The sequence below is a fragment of the Narcine bancroftii genome, chromosome 8 (genome assembly GCF_036971445.1).
Source record: "Narcine bancroftii isolate sNarBan1 chromosome 8, sNarBan1.hap1, whole genome shotgun sequence".
In the NCBI taxonomy this organism is placed as follows: Eukaryota; Metazoa; Chordata; class Chondrichthyes; order Torpediniformes; family Narcinidae; genus Narcine; species Narcine bancroftii.
In genome coordinates, this window is record NC_091476.1 from 12,279,537 (window position 1) to 12,301,167 (window position 21,631).

The following is a 21,631-nucleotide window of genomic DNA, read 5'->3' on the forward strand; positions in this document are numbered from 1 at the left end:
TGAGCAGTTTTCAAATGACAAGGCACCAATTTGGCTTCTGTTGTCTCCAAACAACATTCTAGCTGTCTTGAAAACATCACTTGTGTGTGCACGTTTCTTTTCCTTTAAAAGCTCTTAAGAATGAGAGTCAACACAGCAGCAACCCAATAATTTAAAAGGAAACAGGCATTTTCAACCTTATCAAAAATATCTCTAAACAATAATTAATCTTAATTTGATCCATATTTTATCATGGCATCCATGTGGTGAGGTTTAGTCAATCTATAACTCCAAAGACATTTCATAACGTTATAAAATGAAATAGAACTTTGCTGCAACCAGAAATCACAGACTAATTGCATCCCAAAATTATCTCAGGAAAGGCATCATGTTTTGTAATTCCTCTGATATCCTCAGTGGGCAATTTCACAATTCACTGAGTAGCTCAGAAAATCTGCAGAAATTGACATTGTCAAATAAATATTTTCTTCATCTTATTTTGATCAGGACTGCTGTACAGTAAGGATTATTAATCATAGCGGAAGATATCACATTCAGTTTATTGCACTGGAGATACTTCACTATTGCTTTTTTTGTCACTTATTAGTTGGACCTTCTCAACTCAACCACGCATGCAATTCTTGCAAATTATTGCCAAAATCCTATCCTGAAGATATTTTACTTTTGCTATTTTGTCACTTATTAGTTGAACCTTGACTCAATCAAGCATGTGGTGCTTGCAAACTTCTCATGCTGAGAATGAATAACATATTACCTTTGGTACAATATTGCCTGAATCCTATCAACAGCTGAGGTAAAGTAGCACGTCCAAACAGTGCATAGTTTGCTAATTAGACAGTAAAAAAACAGTTTTTTTTTTACACATGCCAAAGCTGGCTGTACTGCCAATTTCAATTCTAAATCCATAACCTTGTATTCATTAGTAGCTTTTAAATCAGACTAGGGGACCCCAAAACCCAGCAGCCATAAAAATTCACCAAGACAAATGGTTACTTAATCAAAAAGTTACTTTTAATTTTCTTTAAACATAAAAACAGGATCAAACTTTAACTTATTAAAACTTAACCTAACTTAACCCCTTTCTAATTCTTAGCACACGTGTATGTGCATATAAGTTAAGCAAAGTTCTTTGATCCACAGTCCAATCTCATTTCTTCATATTCACTGGTATGAGGCAATTCTTCGACTGTGCACAGAATTTAACATTTATGAATCATCACCAGGCTTTGGTGCTTGAAAGGTAAATGTTTATCATCCAAGAAGTTTCTTGTCGGTTTTCAGAGAAAGTTTTTTTGCTTGTTGGACATAATCTGATTCCTTCCGATCAGCCACTTCAGTGTCTTGCCGAAGAAACTTGCTCCATCAGGGTTTTCCAAATGAAAATCTCTTTCTTTCAGGTCATCACAGAGATCCTTTTTTGCTTCCCTTATCTCAGGCGCAACACCACACAGCCAGCCATCTCCTCTTGGATGGACCACAAGGGCTTTGAATAGGCTGAAGTCAGAACTCAGAACCCGTCTTCCAAAATGGGGTTTTCCACAAGCTTGCCAGCTTGTCCTGTTCCAGTCCCAGCTGCTGCTGCTGAACTGTAGAACTGAATTCTCTCTCTCTCTCTCTCTCTCTCTCTCTCTCTCTCTCTCTCAGAAAAACCACATGACCCTCTTAGAACAGCAAATCGCACTCAGACTGTGGCACCGGACCCAATCTTCTGAGTCTATTCACCTGTTGCTTTCCAAATAAATAATCCATTACTCCACAGTATGTACAATTCACACCTACTTGTGAAGTCTCTATAGGCATTCTTCAAAGTTTTTGCAAAGGCACTCGGAGCCTGGACTGTCTGGCTTGAGCAGAGCTCTGGCATTATAAATGAGATCTGCATTGTGAAGTGTTTTTTTTTTGTTTGTGACCTACGCTTAAAAAAACCCACAATTTATTTTCCAAAAACATATCTATACATAATATAAAATGTAACATAATCTGTCACACTAGCCAGAGATTTTTTTGATAAATAATTTGGAAATTTATGTTCCAATGCTGCTTCTAATACACTCGCTGTCGTGAAGAATGAGCAATTTATAGCAGTCGACAGTTTCAACTGACACTGTTTTCATTCTGCATTTTATGACAGTTCCAATGCTATCTATCATTGTTAACTCTGCTCAATGAGCAACTGACACAATAGTGACAGAATGTGCTTACACTTCCATCACGTCAACATCTTCAACAACATGTTGATTTTCTTAGGGTCACCATCTCAAGCTTCAGGAGGTTAGATCAAAATGATTCAAGATACACGGTGAACCTGAATGATTTATCCGAGTCATGCAGTCAAATGAATTTGAGTCTTCAGTTCAGTCTTGTATTTTGCTTTATTGGGTGATATTTTGGTATTATTATAGGTTCATAGGTAAACATCCTTCAACATGAGTGAATGTGTGCTATGACACTAATAATACAATAATACACTGCCACTGTTAAGTTGAGACATCCTGATATGCTGTTCGGAAGATTATATCCTGGAGGATATCCATATGCTTTGCTCATTGAATGAGAACACGTTGCACTAACATCATCTTGAATACTTGCAACATTCTTTATTCTGGCAACACTGGTGCCATTCTTAACATGTTGCTCTCATCAAGCTGAGTCAAAGCTGAGATTTAATAAACAGTGTGATTGATCTCCAGTATCCAATTTACTTCTGCAGAGGACTAGCGGAAGAGCAAAGGGATTAATCTTTGAAAATAAAGTGTATTTTTGTGTGTTCATGATTGAGAGGGAGAGGTGGTGTGACTCAATTTTGAGTGAGAGAGAGAGAGGGGGCGTGGTGGTGTGACTCAATTTTGAGTGAGAGAGAGAGAGGGGGCGTGGTGGTGTGACTCAGTTTTGAGTGAGAGAGAGAGAGGGGGGCCATGGTGGTGTGACTCAAGCATGGATCCAATGAATGTATACTGTTTTGGCAGTAGTTTACTGCCATAGTTTACAATAATTTGTCCATTCATTGCAGGGCTTCTCTGATCTTGTACTCGATAAGTTTATTGAGACAGGAGTCAACGTAACTGGCTTTCAACTTGTGAATTACGAGGATCCAATGGTACAAAAATTCATGCAGAGGTGGACAAAGTTAGACCAGAGAGAGTATCCTGGAACAGCTGCTAGCACTTTGAAGGTACGATCTATGTATTTTTTAAAAAAAAATACTTGTCTAATCAGCAATGCTGTGGTTTAGAAGTTCGATGAAGAATAAATTGTATCATAAGGAATTATGGCTTTGATATTTCAAGCAGATTTGTGCTTAAGGGGCCCGTTTGATAAAATACTTATGGAAAAGATCATAAACATAAGAAATAAGAGTTGAGAGCAATTGTTTTCCAACCAAAGTAACAAGGAAACAGTGCCTTTAAGTCAGAAAAGTCTCAACTTTTAATTATTTTTTTTTAAAAAGTCGTAACATTCTCACAAGAATCCTAGCCCTCCATTTTGGAGATTGAAGCTGAAGACAGTAATAAAGTCGTGGAGTCTCACAGCATGGAATAGGCTCTTTTATGACCAAGGTGATATTCTGGGCTCGTCCATTTTCCTACACTTAGCCCAGAACTTTCTCAACACTTCCTATCCATATATCGATCCAAATGTCTTCAGAACAATTAAAAAATAAATATTTTTATTTGTCGTTCATTGGGATGGATTTGCACTGTAGTTCATTACAAGAGATGATATCTTTAAATCACCATCTTGGTCCCACTGACCTTAATACCAGTTGGCTCTCAGGCTCCCATTTTCTTGGCTAATTGTCAATTTCTGGGAGTCTCTCAATCTTATTAATTACTTTTGGTGGGGTGTATCTAACAATAGTTATGATCAACTAACCTTTACTGTTGCACAGTCATCCTTTTCCAGACTGTGTCATGGACAAACTGCCTTAAAGGTTACAACAATGAAGTAAGCTCCAGTCTCTGTGACAGCATCTTGAATAAATGCTCATTCTGTTTGAGTTCTTGTCTCATGCCCTTTGTGTACAAGTCTGTACAATCTCTAATGAGTTTGGTGAAGGATTAAGAAGACACAGAGCATACTCTCTACAAAGAGAGCAGAGGAAGACACAGGCTTTGAAGGTGTTGTGGACATCAAGTAATGATGTGACTGTGTTTTCAAGGTGAGTGTGCACATTTGCAGACAAGCATCCTAATTCAAGGGCAAATAAAAATAAATCAACTCATCGACCAAGTAGTGTAGAATACAAAATAGGAGGAAATGGCAGAATGGTTGTCAGAAATCGAAGTGTCCACATTGAGGCATTGGAGCCCTTCAATTCCTACATCAAAAAGATGGAAAGATTTTCTTGGGTGGATAATCTTATTAAAATAGAGGGCTCAGTGATGATCATTCTTTTGTTAGTGGACGTAGGGCAAGATACTTATAAACTTACACTCCATAGGACAATTAATAACTCATTTAATAAATAGACTCATTTTTAGTCAAATTGAAATCAGGATCAAGATCTATAGTTTGAAAGGGCATGTACAAAAGCAATTTGTAACAAAATAGCTTCAAAAAATACAGAGATTATGGTTGATTCAGATCTAGAGCATAAACAAATTTTACAGACCAGTGTCAGGAGGAACGGTGTAAGTTCCAACGTCAAATGTGGTCACATGAATTAGCATGAAAAGCAAATCTGTAGGGAAGCTCTACCATTGCAGTGTAATCAGACAGAATAATTGCATCAGTTCAGAGCAGGATGTTTCTTAATTGTGGGGGAGAGAAAGATCAGATGGTCTCGAAGGCCAGGACTGGAAAATAGCAAAATAATAGCCGTCAACCAGTGCCTGAAGGGAAACAATTATAGAAAAAGCCACAGAGGATTAATTGTGAAGAAAGTACATCAGCATCTTCTTCCTCTGGAGTTTATGGAGGTATGGTATGACATCAGAAACCCTGGCAGATTTCTACAGATGTGTAGTGGTGGTGTGTTTGGTAAAGTATCAGGTTCAGTGGGTTCACAGAGAGACAAGTCTGGACACAAGCGTTACAATCAAAGGTAACTTTATTGAACACACAGGACATGAGCAGGGGGAAGACATCAAAGTATACTTAATTACTGCTTAATAGCTATACCAACATTCATCTCAGACCCAAGCTGGACTCTGATACCAGCAGCCGCCTATCTTCTACATGGTATGAGTCAAAAACTATAAAGGTGCAGGAAGGCGCATCAGGCTCAAGGAACTCCAATACCAGTGGCTGCTTACCCTACCACACTCGCCCTCACATGTACACACTCACAGACAGGGACTTCAGCAGACAATCCCAATCCCTGTACCTCGGGTTGCAGCTCGATGTTAAGTAATAGACAGTTACGAACTCACACTAACAAGACAAGGACTTAAATGCAAACTCCTAGTTCCCTGTACCAACAGGGGTGTGGCTCTCTGCAAGCACTGATCTATTGCAGTATTATGGCACACCTTACCTGTGATTCCTCCAGTGATGTCCACAGTAACGACCTGGCATGGAGTGATATCTGAGGCTTGGATCAAGAGGCAGATGGAAAGAAATGTGGGAAATAGCAATGTTTTATACTGTACTGAACTGGGCATCTGAAATGATGAAACTGAATCATTTAAATGAGCCAATAGCACTAATGGGTGGTCAGAGTCCAACCTTGATTGGCAGGTGATGCAACTTCTGATTAACTTTCAGACAGTGAGGTCACATGACCCTCCACAATCCACATATAACAAGAGGAAAGTGTGCTGACCGGCTGCATCGTGGTCTGGTATGGGGACACCAATACACCTGAGCATAAAGCCCTGCAAAAGGTAACAGACACAGCCCAGGACATCACAGGCAAAACCCTCCCCACCATCGAGAACATCAACAGGGAATGCTGCCATTGGAGAGCAGCAGCAACCATGCAGCACTAGCTCTGTTCTCACTGCTACCATCAGGAAAGTGTTCTAGGTACCACAAAACTCACACCCCCAGCTGAAGGAACAGCTGCTATCCCTCCACCATCAGATTCCTCAACAATAAACTCACTCAGTGACTTATTTGACAGTGTTTTGCACTTCCAATGAGTGGTAATTCTCCCTTGCCCTCAGGAAAAAGAGAAAAAGAATTTCATGGTTGTATGTGATGTCATGTGTTCACTTTGACAATGAATCTAAATTCTGAATATTGGGAAGGATGAGCATTTTGAGAAGTACATTTGAAATATAAGTGGGGATTTAAAAAAGGAGTAACTCAAAAAGTTATCCTTCATGGGAAGGGATATATGTGGCTAGAATTTCATAAAAGTGTCTTTAGTAAGAATCCCATTAAAGTTGGATACATATTCTGTTGAAATCCTGGAAATACAAATATTAGGGTAAAGGGAATGTGTGGTCCGCCATGATTACATGGGATTCAATGTAAGCTAACCAATTGGTTGTAAAATTACCTTGGTGTTTAGAGATAAAGGGTGATGGTGGAGAATTATATTTCAGATTGGAGGCCAGTGACAAGTTGTCTGGGATAGGGATCAGTCTTGGCTCCATTATTTTTGTCATGAATAATAGTTGTTAGGATGAGAATGTAGGTGGTGTGGTAATTAACTCTGCAGATGACACAAATTTGATGGTATACTGAACAGTGAAAAGGATTATTTGAAGTCTACAACCAAATCTTGATCAACTGGGTAAGTGGGCTGAGAAATAGCAAATGGAGTTTAATTCAGATACGTGCATTTTGGTAAGCCAAATCAAGGTGGAATGATCAGAATAAATGGTGAGGCCTTGGAGAGCATTGTAAAACAAGAGGCCATGAGTTGAGGGTAAGGGGGCAACACTTTAGGAGAAATATTAGAGGTGGCTTTTTCACTCAGCGAGTGGTGGCAGAATGGAATGAACTTCCGAATGAGATAGTTGTGTCAGGGTCCCTTCTGTCATTTAAGAGAAGGTTGGACGTGTACATGGAGATGAGGGAGTTGGAAGGTTATTGGCGGAGAGCAGGAGGTTTGAGCTAGTGGAGTTTTTCTAGTGAACCAGTGCGGACTCGAAAGGCTGACATGGCCTGTTTCCGCTCTGTATATGGTTATATGTTTATATAGGGGTACAGTTACCCATTTCCCTGAAAGTAGTGACACAGGGTGATGTAAAAGTTGTTTGGCATGCTTCCTTTCATCAGTCGGTGCATTGAGTAAAGGAGTTGAAGCCTCATGTTATTGCTGTGCAAGACATTGGTATTATGTGCAATTTTGTTCACCCTGCTATAGGAAAGATGTCATTGAGCTAGAAAGGGTCCAAAGAAAAGATTGGAGAGGATGTTATCAGGACTGTAGGGCTTGAGTTGTAAGGAGAGGCTAGGATGTTAGGCAGAAGGGTGACCTTGTATAGGAATGTACAGAAGGTATATAGAGTGTTATCCCTGGAATAGGGGACTGTGACACTCTGGGGCAGAGGTGTTAGGTGAGAGGGAAAGATTTGAAAACGACCTGAGGAGGAACTTTTTCACGCCGAACAAAATGGGTGTGGAATGAGTTGCCAGAAGAAGCTGAAGAGATGGGTACAAGTATCACATTTAAAAGACATGAGGACAAGAACATGGATGGCAAAAAAAAATGAAAGATATGGGCCATGTTCAGGCAAATCAGAAAAGCTCAGATAAGCTACATGGATAAGTTGGGCCGAAGAGCATGTTGTTATGCTGTATACCTCTACAATGGACAAAAACAAGGCTACTTGCAATGGCTGATTACCTCAACAGAGGACTCTGCTGGGAAGAAGCTGGTTGAAAGGTTTGAGAATGATTTAGAAAAACATGTTCAGCACGACTACATCACAGATATGTTTTAACAAGCTTATTGAACAACATGAAGGCATCCTTCAGGATTTGTACACGAGTATCAAGGCCTGAAAGCCATGCATGTGTGAAATTATATGCCGCCAGGAAGATGTGAACCGAGGCTTGCACCCAGCACTGAACAAATTTAAACATGGATTATTGATTAAAGCCACACAGAGCAACTAGGTGGTAGCCTAAGACTGTCCAGCTCATTGGAGATTATAAGGTGACCTTTAATGGAGTGATTATTAAGAAGTAGTGCTCCCTGTGCACATCAGTTGGCAGGTGCAAAATTCTTCACTGTACTGACATAAAGCACAGTACAGCCCTTTTGGCCCATGAGTCTATGCTGTCCAATTACACCCCCTGTGCATTTTGAGGAAAGCAGAGCTCCTGGAGGAAATCCACACAGACAAGGGGAGAACTTGCAAACACCTTACAGACAGCATTTGATTCGAACCCAGGTCCCGATCACTGGCACTGAAACATGGTGGCGCAAACTGCTAAGATAACCATGACACCCCTTCTGCTAACTGTGCCACCCCCATTTGTCCAATGCTTATGGCCAGCCAGTCTGCTATTATGGAAGGCATTATTTCCCAATTAACACTCAGGCTGTTGTACTGGTGCACCAGGATGACTTATGGTATGAAATCATCACTTAAAATTTTCCAAAATTTGGATAAGACAGACAAAAAATGTGGAGAAGAAAGGAAAGTGCTGGAACACTGGGGTGGGGGGGGGGGGGGGGAGAGAAAATGCTGGAAACGCTCAGTTAATCAGGCAGACTTTGTAGAAAGGGAACCGGATAATGTTTCAGATCTGAAGAGCCTTTGATCTCAAAGGTTAATTCTGTTTCCCAGAGGTACTGTTGAACCTGGAGAGCAGATGAGATGCTTGAAGGAAGTCAGATTGTAATAACCATCTGGGATAAAGGAAGAAAACCTTCAGGAACTTGAGCTGATTGTCAGTTTCTGTCAATGTTATGTGGGGTTTAAAAAAACACACACACACACACACACACACACACACACACACACACAAATATGCTTTTGATCAAATTGATTTGAGTTTGAGTAGACAAAAACTATCTACAAAGAATGCTGAAGCCATCAGGAGAGCTAGGAATCTCAAAAACGTTCTGAACTCCACTTAATTTGTTCAATGATCCAATATAGTAATTGATTTTTTTTTGCTGTATTGATACCATTTGACCAGTTGCTTTATCAAAAAAAAAGTGATCCCTGGTAACGGGGTAGAATTAGACTCATAGAATGAGGAAAATGTCCTCCTTCAGCCCAACTTGGTAAAACAATCAAAATGTCCCATTTGCGTGGCCCATCTGCCTGAATTTGGCCCATGTCCCTCTAAACCTACACATTGCAGTACTACCAGCCTCAAACCATCAACTACCTCTTCCAGCAGCCCATTCCAAACACTCACTACCCTCTATGCTTAAAAAAAAGTTACCCCTCAGGTAATCTCTCCCCTTCTCACCTCAAACCTGTGTCCTCTGGTTACTGAATCCTCTACTCTGGGAAAAGGAGATTCTGCAAACACCTGACCTATTTCCCTCACGATTTTGTTTACCTTTCTGTGATCACCCTTCATCCTTCTGTCCTCCACGGTATAAAGCCACAATGCTCAACCTCTCCCAATAGCTCAGGCCCATAAGTCCTGCAACAATCTTGCAATTCTTTTCTGCATCCTCCCCAGCTTGACAACCTATTTTATTGCACGGTGGCCAAAACTATTCACAATACCCAAATGGAGCCTCACCAACAACTTGTTCAACTGCAGCATAATCTCCCAACTTCTACACTCAAGAACTGATGAATGCCAATAAGCTGAAAGTCTTTTTCATAACCCTATCTACCAGTGACACCATTTTCAAACTCCTAGATCCCTCTTTTCTACATACTCCCTGGAACCCTACCATTTACTGGGTAGGTCCTATCCATGTTAGTCTTGCCAAAATGCAATACCTCACGTTTCTCTGTATTAAATTCCATTAACTTTTCCTCTTCCCACCTGCCCAAATGTTCAGGATTCTGCTGCAATTTTTAAAAAATTCAGATATACAGCATTGTTACAGGCCAATTCAGCCCAATGAGTCCTTTGCACGCCATTAACCTACACCCCCCGCTACGTTTCTCAAGGGTGGGAGGAAACTGAAGCCTCTGGAGAAAACCCACGCAGACACAGAACGGGCGAACTCCTTATACAGAGCACGGGATTCCAACCCAGGTCCTGTCCAAGTTGCTGGCGCTGCAAAGGTATTGCACTAACCGCTAAGCCCAACCATGTAGAGTCAGTGAGATTGCATCTGCCATCTGCCAACCGCCCCATGTTTGCACCACTTCAGTGTCAACTGCAAATTTGTTAATTATGCCATGTACATTTTCATCTGAATATTGATGTAGGTGACAAACCGTGAAGGAGCCAACACCAAACCCTATGGCATGATCAGCAAAAAAGCTGTACATGTCGTACAACAAAAACAGAGATTTTGTGAGCAGAAGTCATGATTGCAGACTACAGCTTCCACCAGGTGTAGGAGTGACCTTCAAGGTCATTTCAGCATGTCCATATTGATTACAGATACAAAGAAGACTTGCGGAACTTCCATAGAAGCCTCTCATGCCTAAATCACTCCTAGGTTCAAGCTCAAATTTATTGTCAGATTACATACATGACATCACACCCAGCTCTTGAGATTCTTTTTCCTGTTGGCCAAGCAGGATTTATCATCAAGATAAAGGCGTGTATACAAAAGAGAGAAATGTGAACAAAGAAAGAAATGTAAGCAAACTGTACAAACACAGAAAAAATAAATGTTCAGTAATAAATAATTTGCGAAGTATGATATACATGGTAATGGGCCCATATGGGCCTCGAGTCTCTGCCACCCAAAATATCCTAATTAACTTACAATCTCAGTATGTTTTGAAGGTTATGATGGAGCTGGTCAGCACACTTCCCAACAAAAGTTTGCCAATTCTACCAATGTCACACCAAACCTCCCCAAACCTCCGAGGAAGTAGACGTGCTGCCATGTTCTCTTCGTGGTCCAAATTGTGACTTTCGGGAATTTAAGTTTACTCGCCCTCTTCATCTGTGATCACCCAATAATATCGCTGATTTTCAAGAAACTGATTCATTAATGCATCTATAGAACACTTTGAATCCCTCTCTTGCCAATACTAATGGCTGCTCAAAATTCGAAGGATCTCTGAGATGGCCACCATATTATTCTATTTTCAATCTAAAGCAAAGGGAGATTATTTTCTATATTCTATTCTTTTATTTTCTGCTCCAAACAATAAAAATATCTTGTTGACCAATTGTAGTGACTTTGATCCAATAAATAGTCACTTGGAGGTTAGGTGAGACATCTCTTTGTGACGCGTTTCAATTATTTCCAGTACAAGTCCAGAAGTATTTAAATCCTTTCTTTAACACGTAAACTTGTAACTCTTCTTTAACATTAAAATAACATCTGTATAAATGTCCAATAGCATCTGAATTAAAGCTCTGTCAAAATGAAGCAACATCCATGAGGATGGTCAACAAGAATTATGAGCGTTTCACTCACCCTCCTTTTTGCCGTCCTGTTGTATAATATAGTCTAAAGCTCTCAATTCACGCCACACACTACTGCGCATATCCCAACCAGCACTCCAATACACGAATGCACTGCACATGCTCTAGCCGGCACTCCCGCACGCACACAAAGATGAACATGGTCACACCCAGCCAATTGATCTCTGGATGCTGACCGAACAAGGTAAGTAAACAAATTATACATTTTGACTCTGACGTGTTATTGGCATACCAAACCATGCAATCCTAGGTGTAAAGTGAGTTGGATGGGGGCTAAGTACACAAGCCTGTGGTACTCTGCTACTGACGAAGATTGTAGAGGAGATGTTCCTGCCGATCTGCACTGATTGGGATCTGGAGGTGAGGAAATCCAGGATCCAATTACACAGTGGAATATTAAAGCCCAGGTCTTGGAATTTGCTGATCAGTTTTGAGGGGATGATGTGTTGAATGCCAACTGTAGTCAATAAAGAGCATTCTAATATATGTATCTTTGATGTTCAGGTGTTCCAGAGTTTTGTGTAGAGTCAGTGAGATGGCATCTGCCATATGCCTGTTGCTGCCATAGGGAAATTGGAATGGATCCATATTGCACTCAGACAGGAGCTGATGTGCTTTAAGGCCAGCTTCTTAAAGCACTTCATCACTGTGGATGTGTTTGTAATTGCTCAGTAGTCATTTAGGCAACTGTAGTGTGGGTCATGTGACCACTCCATCTGGAACATGGTGGATTGCGGAGGGTTATGTGGCCTCTCAGTCTGGAACTTAGTTGGATGCCCATCAAGATCAAGCTATGCCCACAGTTCAGTGCACACCTGATCGTTGGCCCTTTTAATTGCCTCATCGCTATCTGAGCCAGACTCTCCAGCTGATGACACTACGTGACAAACGTGCCAGTACGTGTGAGCCATCTGCCTCCTTTTATTCTGGGATGAATCCAAGCTCCACACCAGGTTGTGAACTGTGGGCAATGCGGGAAAGTGATTGGCAAGGTGTGTGCAAACAGTTGGGAGCTGTGTATTGTGTGTTTAGAAATTACTAACCCTAGTTTAGAGTAGTTAAGAGACATGCCTGCACTATATAAAGGGGTGGCAGGTATCATATGTTGTAACTTAGTTATGAAACTTTCTACCTCAGAGTGGCTGTGAGTGCATAATCTGGGGGCTGTGTGTGTGTGTGTGTGTGTGTGTGTGTGTGTGTGTGTGTGTGTGTGTGTGTGTGTGTGTGTGTGTGTGTGTGTGTGTGTGTTATCCCTTTTGTGACACTTCAGCCAGCTTGTGTTCAGCCTCATTTCTCTTAGGACTCATCAAACTGTTTTTTCCACACACAACTGCATGTGACCACACACCCTTCCTGGACACTGGTATGATTGAGACCTGTTTGAAACTAGTAGTTTTTGTTGTGTGTTGCGACTCAGTGAGAGTTTATTTATACATTAATTTCTACCATTCCTCCCAAATCGCTAGAATTCTCTTTGTTGAAGTCAAGGGATCAGAATTATGTTAAGCAAATAATTGTTGCAATGATAAGCTAGTTATGTACTTAAAATATGCTACTTATGGTCACTGAGAATCCCAAATCTTTATTGTAATTTGTACCTTGCTCTTCTTACCTTTCTGTTTAGAACTCAATCATACATCTTCAATAAACAAGATGTTTACATCAGGGGAATTTATTTTAAAGTAAAGGGACTTTATCCATAACAATAATTTTTCTTACTGAAAGGAAGAGCAGAAATTCAATCTTTGTCAATAGCACCAAGTATCCTCCATAGTATCATTAGTTTGTTGTGAAATGAATTTTGGAGGCAAACTAACATGAGCTCCCGCTACCAACTGGAGATTAATTTATTTGCAGGCTTTTCTATTGAGTGAACAAGATTAACACAATTCCCCATTTGTTATTAAACATTTCTCACTTGGCTTATAATTGCTACCTCAAATTGAAATTTATAATCATAATTCTATCCTTGATTCAAAACAATTCAATTGATTAACAAAGGACGCACTGGTATTCCAAAGTAGCTACAAACTTTCATTTCAACTGAATGACTTTTCTCTTGAAGATTGAGCTGCAGTGCCCATACCACAGTTTAAGCTCTCACATCTCAAAGATTGTAATAACACTTTTTTCTTTCACCTTGTAAATCTCTGTGCTTTTTTTTAAAGAGGGCTTAGTATCGCTCTTCTTTAAAATGTCCTTTGTTGACTGATTTAGCTGACAGTGGCCCTATTCTCACAATATAATCCACATTATTGCTCTGGCATTTGTACTAAGTCAGCTTCTTTGTGAGTTATTTCTTTTGCATGATTTCCGTACAGACAAGATCATATAGATATATGCAGCACTAAATTATTTTTCAATGGTGCTCAAAGAAATTAACCCAGATTAAAACTGTGAATTCACGACCACTTGGTAAGGGAACTCGAGAACAAAAGGATAGATGGGAGCCTGTGGGACCCTTAAATCAGTTGTATGTTATGATTAATCCTAACCTCAATTTCCTTTACCTTTTTTCTATTCCTCTTAATGCCGGTTAAATTCTGGATTTATAATCCACATCTTTGGAAGAAAGATTCAGATCCATTTTGCACGAGGTCTTGTTTTCAAAGACCCTTGCCAAATGAAAGTAATCAAAAGCTTTAAAAGTCTGTAAATAATTGAGATTCTAATAAAAATGAGCATCATAAGTCATGAAATGCCTTCAGTTCAGTACTGATGTGATTAGTTCTATAAACACTGGTTTGGAACTTATTTGGAGCAAGATCGGACAATAGATTAAAAACAACATTATGCAGTTTCCACAGAGCTTCAATCACTGGTGTCCTGTGTTTATGGAATAGTAATTTTGTACCACTAATAAAAATAAGAAGTCCAGGTTTTCCTACAGTTACGAACTAACAAAAGAACGGCAATGGAAAATTCACCAGACAATGGTAAGTTCAAAATAATATATTTTTGTTAAACTATTAATAACATAACATTTCTTACTTATCTCTAAACTTCAATCTATCTTAAATTCCCACTATGTGCAAATAGAAGTGTGTGAGTATGAGTGTTAAAATCCAAACTCTTTCCATTTAAATTTAAATCTGAAAAGTCAATTTTAAAGTCTAATTTCAAACTTCTTGTTGAACTTCAGGATCTTTTTAAATTATGGTTCAGAAGTAAGTATAAGGTGCTTTTAAACATTATATTTGCAGATCTCTTTAAGCTCACGTCCCTTGATGAGCTGCTTCAGAGAGATATCCTTCATGAATGTTTTCATAGGTTTCACCCCCTTCCCCTCCCCCCCTTTCTTGTTCAGGTTGCAGAACTGTGATCTTCAAGATGAGTTATTTCTTAAACAAGAGTGACCATCTTCTGGGCACATGAGACTGCCTCTCTTTTCTTAAATCAGCAGGTCAGAAGTGGTCTGATTATTTAAAAGCCACTTATATTGTTTATCCCCGATGATGAGGATGATACAATACAGAACAACAGCTCCCTCTCTTTCTCGAGACTACTGCCCTAGTCCGGTCTTTCCAGGATGTCAAGGGTTTCTTCAGTCTCTTCAGTCTTCTGATTCAGAATGTCTTCTCTGCCTTCAGGGTACAGTTCTCCGACATCATGTGATGTGATATCACCTCTCACTTTTCTTCAAAACCACCTCCTTTCCATAAAAAACATTTGACCTCATCTTTGAGGCTTAAGTGGTTCGGTTCTGGAAAGTCTGCACAGGTCATTCCAAATGATATTTTAGGTTTGAAACAGCTGCCAGCATAATGCTGATTGTACATTTTTTTAAAAAATGCTTTCAAGAGCAACTCATGGTACTTGAGTTTCAATTAAGGACACTGCTTCAGTTTTATGACTTTGTTTTTTTCCAGACACATCGACTCCATCTGAACTCTTTCTCTTCATGCAATGGTGTTTCTGCAAATATGCTATGCCCTGTGTGTGATCCTGTATCCAGCCCACAATTCCCTCACTAGAAATATACTTAACTCTATAACTAACTTTACTAAGAAATATATATTTTATAACTAATCATTTTAACTTTAAAGATTAACACAAATCTATTACACTACATTTATCCATTTTCAGTACAGGTTTCTAAAGTGAAATGGGACAACCAGGGAGAGGTGCTATGTGCTGTCTCTAAATCTGACTGGAAACTCTTGGAACAAAATTATATCTGCCAGCTTTTTGCCTACCATAAAGGCAACTTTCCGAAATCCCTGCTGCATTTTTCAGAAACAAAAGAAACATCTGTAGGTAGCTGGGAAATAAACCAAATATAAAATGAACTTTATAACGTATTCATTAATGAGGCATGATTTGTCAATGAGCGGTTTATGGCAGGCCCATAGTTTTCAATCTTTTTTGCCCAACTTGCAACCAGATTACTTGTAGAATTAAATCAGAGTTGCCCAAACTATTCAGCTTCTTTATTTTTGTCCATTCACTTGAACTCCATTTAAATAGCAGACAAATATCCTATAAATTTGAACATGTTTACGACAAACTGCAGACTTTAAAAATATTTATTTAATTTTTTTTGTCAGTGACTTCTATTTTATTCAATTTTTTTAAAATGTGGAAAAGTCAGATTTGTGAATAGACTATTTTACTGAAATAAATCTAATTTCCTCAGGATTTGAAATCACTTTATTATTTTGAACCCCATAAAAATGTCCCAAATCATGTTGCAAAATGATTCCTAATTTTTTTCATTTAATTGTCTCATATTTCCAAGGGAAAATGCTAATTTAAAATACAGCATAAAAAATATTGACTAGAAAACAGTTGCAAATAGCAAAATTAATATCTGTAATATTTCTGATCACAAATAACTGAACTGCTTCCAAAATAAAAATGGCCTGACAGTTTGTCTAAATTGGACAACATTCAAAACTGAGTACTGAGATCATGAATAACCTGCATTTCTTTATTGTAACAGGCAATTTCATGGTGCCTGCTTATTAAAATGAGATCTATGTGTTGCTCCTTGTAACCACATTGTTGATTGCTTGCATACATCCACCAGAATACCAACATCATTAATAGCGTCAGTTCAACTAGGATAACCTCCTTAAAGCAAGTCCTTCCCGGTCAAAAGGAGAGTTGTACTGCGCCTGAAGGTTGTGCTGGAATTAACTTGTCCAGGGAAAAGTGAAGTGAGGGGGGCTAAATTGGTGATCCTTTTTTCCTGTGATCCTATGAGTTTATTTGTCACAAAATACCTTGTACAGTGAGAGGGGTTAAAACACGAAAGTCTTTGGACACTGTGGTTGAAGTAAAAACACAAGGCTGGAGAAGCTCAGCAGGTCAAACAGTGACCTTTATGTCACAAATGTTTTGGGTTTGAGTCCTTCATGAAGGTAGCCAGTGAGGGGGGGGTGGGGGGTTCTTCTGCAAATAGACAAACAGACAGGTTTTCTCTAATCCATACAGCTGTATAAAGAGTACAATCTACAGAGTATAGATTTACAGTGAAGATCTTCAGGCCTGTGAGAAAATTTGAGGGAAATTTTAGTTATTTAGTGCAGGGAGAACAGAGTAAAATGGTATATTTTTAAAAAAAAGAGAGGATCTGTGAGAAGAACCCAGAATTTTGTCATGCCTCAGTGCCATCTCAACAGAATGGTACAATTTGAGAGAAAGAAGGATCCCAGGCGTTCAGGTGCTGTATTGGAAGCCTAGATGGAATATGGGAATGCCCTGAATCTGCAGGAGACTGCCCAGTACAAAACAGTCTTCATACCACACAAATCAGAAAGATTATGATAGATTCCTCTCCACCACAATATCCGTATGGTCAGTGTTACACATCAACCAGCAGAATCAAGTGTTTGGATTGGGCATTTGGGCTCAAGACGATCAACAATCCCCTCTATTGAACACAACTATCCATATAGCCATTACAGTTGTAGAGCAGAGGAATTCTACCACAGCTGGACGAACATGGGTAATTAATGTGGGAACATGAAAGATTTAATAATTTACTTTGGATTCCATTTTTTAATTATTTCTGTGGAAAAACAGTACAAAATCAACTGGAATAAAGGCATCGTGATTGCTAAGATGCCGGATATTGACCCAGGGTGTAAGAAAAAATAGCTTGAGATATAGAAGCAGGAGCACGTCATTGTGCCTGCTCTGCCATTTGATAAGATATCCAACTCCACACCCCTCTTGGGCATTGAGTTCAAAATATTTACCATCCTCTGTACAAAGAAATTCCTGATCTCCAACCTCAATAGCTGACCTCCTGCATTGAGTGACACTCTTGGTTCTACACAAGCCCAGCCAGTGAAAACATCAACCTTGTATTCACCCTAAGGATCACCTCTCACTCTTCTAAACTCAGGAGAGGTACATGTTTCACCTGCATAATATCTCCTTGATGACAAATCCCAGATCCAAGAAATCAATTGAGTAAACAGTAATTACATTTACGATATTATTTATATCCTTCCAATGGTAAAAGAACCAAACCTGTCGTCATTATTCTAAGTATGCTCTCGCTAGGGTGCAGTATATTTGCATTAAAATTCTCTTCCAAACAAAGGCTGTTTGAAACCTGCATGTTAAATTTCAGTGATTCATCCGTGCAAGTCCCTTTCTAATCATTTTTTTTAATGCTTTACTTCTTTTGCTTACGTGGACAAGCTTGAATTTTTTATCCATCTTCTATATCTATTCATTTAACTTGAATATTATCCTCAGCATGTCTGAAACCTGCTCATAAACTTGATTGACACACAGCTTTGTGTCATCAGCAAATGTGGATCTATTGTACTTGATCCCCTCATCCAAATTAATCAACAAATATTGCGAACAGCCTGGGTCCCAGCACTAATTTCTTTTGGCACTCCACAGGTTACAGCTTCTCAGCTTGAAACAACCTACCTACCAATTCTCAATTCACATCACTATATCATTCCTAATACCATATGAATTAATTTTGTAATAATCTTTTTATACACATGTCTGAAGTTCCATCTACTTGGCTGCCCTTGTCTCTTCTGCAGGCGCAACTTTGAGCAATTCCAGTAGATTTGTCAAAGTTCATTTCCTTTTCATAAATCATGTTTACCAATTCTGTTATTATTTTCCTAGTACCTTGTTAGCTTTACTGTTAAGTAATATGTTGTTCTCTCTATTTTTATTGAATTTTATCTAATTTTCTCTCTCCTTGAAGAATTACATTTGGTGTCTTCCAATGAATGGGAAATATTTGAGAATCCATGGAAGTCAGGAGTTGAGAACAAGGACATTCACAAACATTTTAGCCATCCCTTTTAAAACCCTTAGATGTTACACAAGTGTATATGCACACCAAAACTCCAATGCCATCTATTAAAGGCACAAAAATGCATATTACGTATTCTAATTACTGAAGCAAATATGAAAGTTATTAACTAGAAAGAACAACATTCACTGTCTTTGCATTAATCACACGATCGGTATTTGTGGAAATGCAGGAAAACTGCACGCACTTCTCTCCATCTGTTGGTCCCTTTGCATAGGGGACCTCATTGACCTTCCATCTACAACAGTGGACAAAGTGAAATGTAACAAATCACCATGGCTCAAGCCTTTAAAGCATTCAACACGTAAAAGTTCATACCTATTGTTACCTTGCCAGCCAATGGCTTTGTGATTCCTCCCATGCTCTGAGATTAACATTACAATTGACGAAGGCAACTGGTTTCAGTGATTTCAGACCCCCTTTGCTGGAAGTTGATACGCACACTGGTCCTCTTGGTAATTCAGATGGGAGATTAGCTGCCATGATTCCGCCCATGCTATTTCCCAGTTGGCCTATTCCTGGAAGCAAGTGATTAATTAATGCAGGGGCCTTGAAAATTCTGCAGACCATGGCTCAGCAACCTGAAATCACTTGCAATTTTCAAATGACTGTAGAAAAGTTGAGACAAAGTAAATGTGGCCTCAATCATCTCTAACCAACTTTGTTGAAGTCTTATGAAGAAGTTGCATGTGCTATGGACAAAGACCAGATGGATATGCAATCAAGATTTGATACGGGGCTGCATCAGGTTATTGTGAAAAATATAAGCTTGGACTTTAAGGGCTAATGTATGGCCATAGATAGAAAGATGTCTGGTTAACAGAATAGATATGAAAGCATGTTTTTCCAGTTGGCAGGATTTAACAAGTGTGATTGCTGACAGGAATTGGGACCTCACTCGAAATGTTGGTCGGTAAATTTGCTTGATGAAAAGTAAAATTGTGACGAGGTCATGTGGATAAAATCTCTGCTAGAGGAACAACTGGTCAAATTATATACTTTATATTTCAACAATAGAAATACATAACCAAAGTTTTGGCCATGAGCCCTCCATCAAGGAATGAATAAATGTCGGCAGCTGCCCAAAAAACATGGTGGAGGGAAGGGGCAGGGGGAGAAGAATGGTCCTAAAGGCAGGACTTAATAGGTGGACAAAGTAGAAAGGGCACACCAGCAAGCTGGGGAGGAGGGATGGCTCTGTGGCACATCAGCAAGTAGGCCTATTAACCCTCCTTCCCTTAACCACCTCCAACCTTTGGGACTGTGCTCTTCCTCAAACCTCCCCACCTGCCATTTTGTTCAGGTACCTGTTGACATTTTCTCATACCTTGATGAAAGGCTGAAGCCCGAAATGTTGGTAATCTATCTTTATTGTTGCTATATGAAGTACACTGTTTGACCTGCTGAGTTCCTCCAGCTTTGTGTTTTCTCTTTAACCACGATGTCTACAGACTTTTGTGTTTTATTTTTCTTTATATAAAGCAATGTAGATGGGTTGAGTGGGCAAAAACATGAAAAATGGAGAGTAATGTGGGAAAATGTAAAATTGCATATTTCACAAAATAAGTGGTCTAAATGGTGAGAGATTACAGTACTCAGATGTCCTGCTGGATGATTCACAAAAGATCCTTTGCAGACACAGAAAGTAGTTATAAAATTTTAACAGAATTAGATTATTTTATACCAGGGACATTGAATACAAAAGTTGGGAGGCTTTGCTTCAGTTATATATTTCAAGTTTATTTATCAGCTAATTGCAAAAGATGTAGACACACAATCAGACATGACACACATACAGATAAGCAAATCATGGGTAAGACAAATATGTGCGTGTAAAAATAAATAAATATTGATTATTAAATAGTGATGTCTCAGACAGTTAGTGTGAGCAGTTCGTTTAGTCATTCAGTATTCTCACTGCTCGTAGGAAGAAGCTGTTCCTCAGCCTGGTGGTGCTGGCTCTGATCCTCCTGTATCGCTTTCCCGATGGGAGTAGCTGGAAGATGTGTGCAGGATGGTAGGGATCCTCAACGATTTTGTGCACCCTCTTCAAACAATGATTCCAGTAGATCACATCGATGGTGGGGGAGGGGAGAAGAGAGAGGAGGGAGACCCCAGTGATCCTCTCTGCCACTCGTAGTCTTGTGGATTGACCTCTGATCCACCTTTCTACAGCAAACGTAATGCAACTAGCCAGGACACTCTCGATAGAGCTCTTGCAGCAGGTTGATGGGATGGTGGTTTCAGTCTTCTCAGAAAGTGCAATTGCTCTTGTGCCTTCCTGACAAGTGAGGAGATGTTGTGTGTCCAGGATAGGTTATTTATTAGATATTGGTGAGATCAAATCTGGATCATTGTTCTTAGTGATGGTCTCCTTGTTTAAGTAAGAGTGCATATGATGGATCCTGGTGAGAGAAAGGTTTGCTGGACTGATCACAGGAATGGCAAGTTGTCTAATGATGATAGATTAGACGGACTAGACCTGCACCCAATGGACTCAAATATCAAATTTATAATTTTCAAGTTATTTGTCTTCTCTGGTTGTATGGGTCTGACAGGCTATTCATCTGTAATTTTTAATCTGATTTCCTCACTTCACTTTCCTTGTTCTGTGAGGAATTTCCTACATCTCAGACCTGCATGATGTTCTTTACTTGTCCATTTGTTTTTTTTCTCTGTATCTTCCATCATTAATCTATCAACAAGATGCTTGTCAGCAGTCATCAAAACACGCTGGCCCCACTCTATCAGAAAAATCCCTCTGGCCTACTGTTATATGTGGATTGTGGAGGAAAATATGGCCTCCCTGTCTGGAACATTGTCAATTGAGGAGGGTCACATGACTTCCCTGTCTGAAACTTATTCAGAAGTCATATCACTTGCCAATCAAGGTGGAACCCCAGC

General features: G+C 39.5%; 1 protein-coding gene and 1 long non-coding RNA gene across 9 annotated transcripts in view; one reads left to right on the top strand and one right to left on the bottom strand.

Moving 5' to 3' along the window:
• The window catches only part of LOC138740366 (glutamate receptor 3-like), a 265,786-nt gene that overhangs the window by 125,573 nt on the left and 118,582 nt on the right, over positions 1 to 21,631 (top strand). For all 8 annotated transcript variants that reach the window (XM_069892912.1, XM_069892910.1, XM_069892911.1 and 5 more), the window contains exon 6: positions 3,011 to 3,172. In XM_069892912.1, the coding sequence (XP_069749013.1) occupies positions 3,011 to 3,172 (162 nt within the window). The remainder of the gene's footprint in view (positions 1 to 3,010; positions 3,173 to 21,631) is intronic.
• The window catches only part of LOC138740367 (uncharacterized), a 212,461-nt gene that overhangs the window by 122,166 nt on the left and 68,664 nt on the right, over positions 1 to 21,631 (bottom strand). The window lies entirely within an intron of this gene.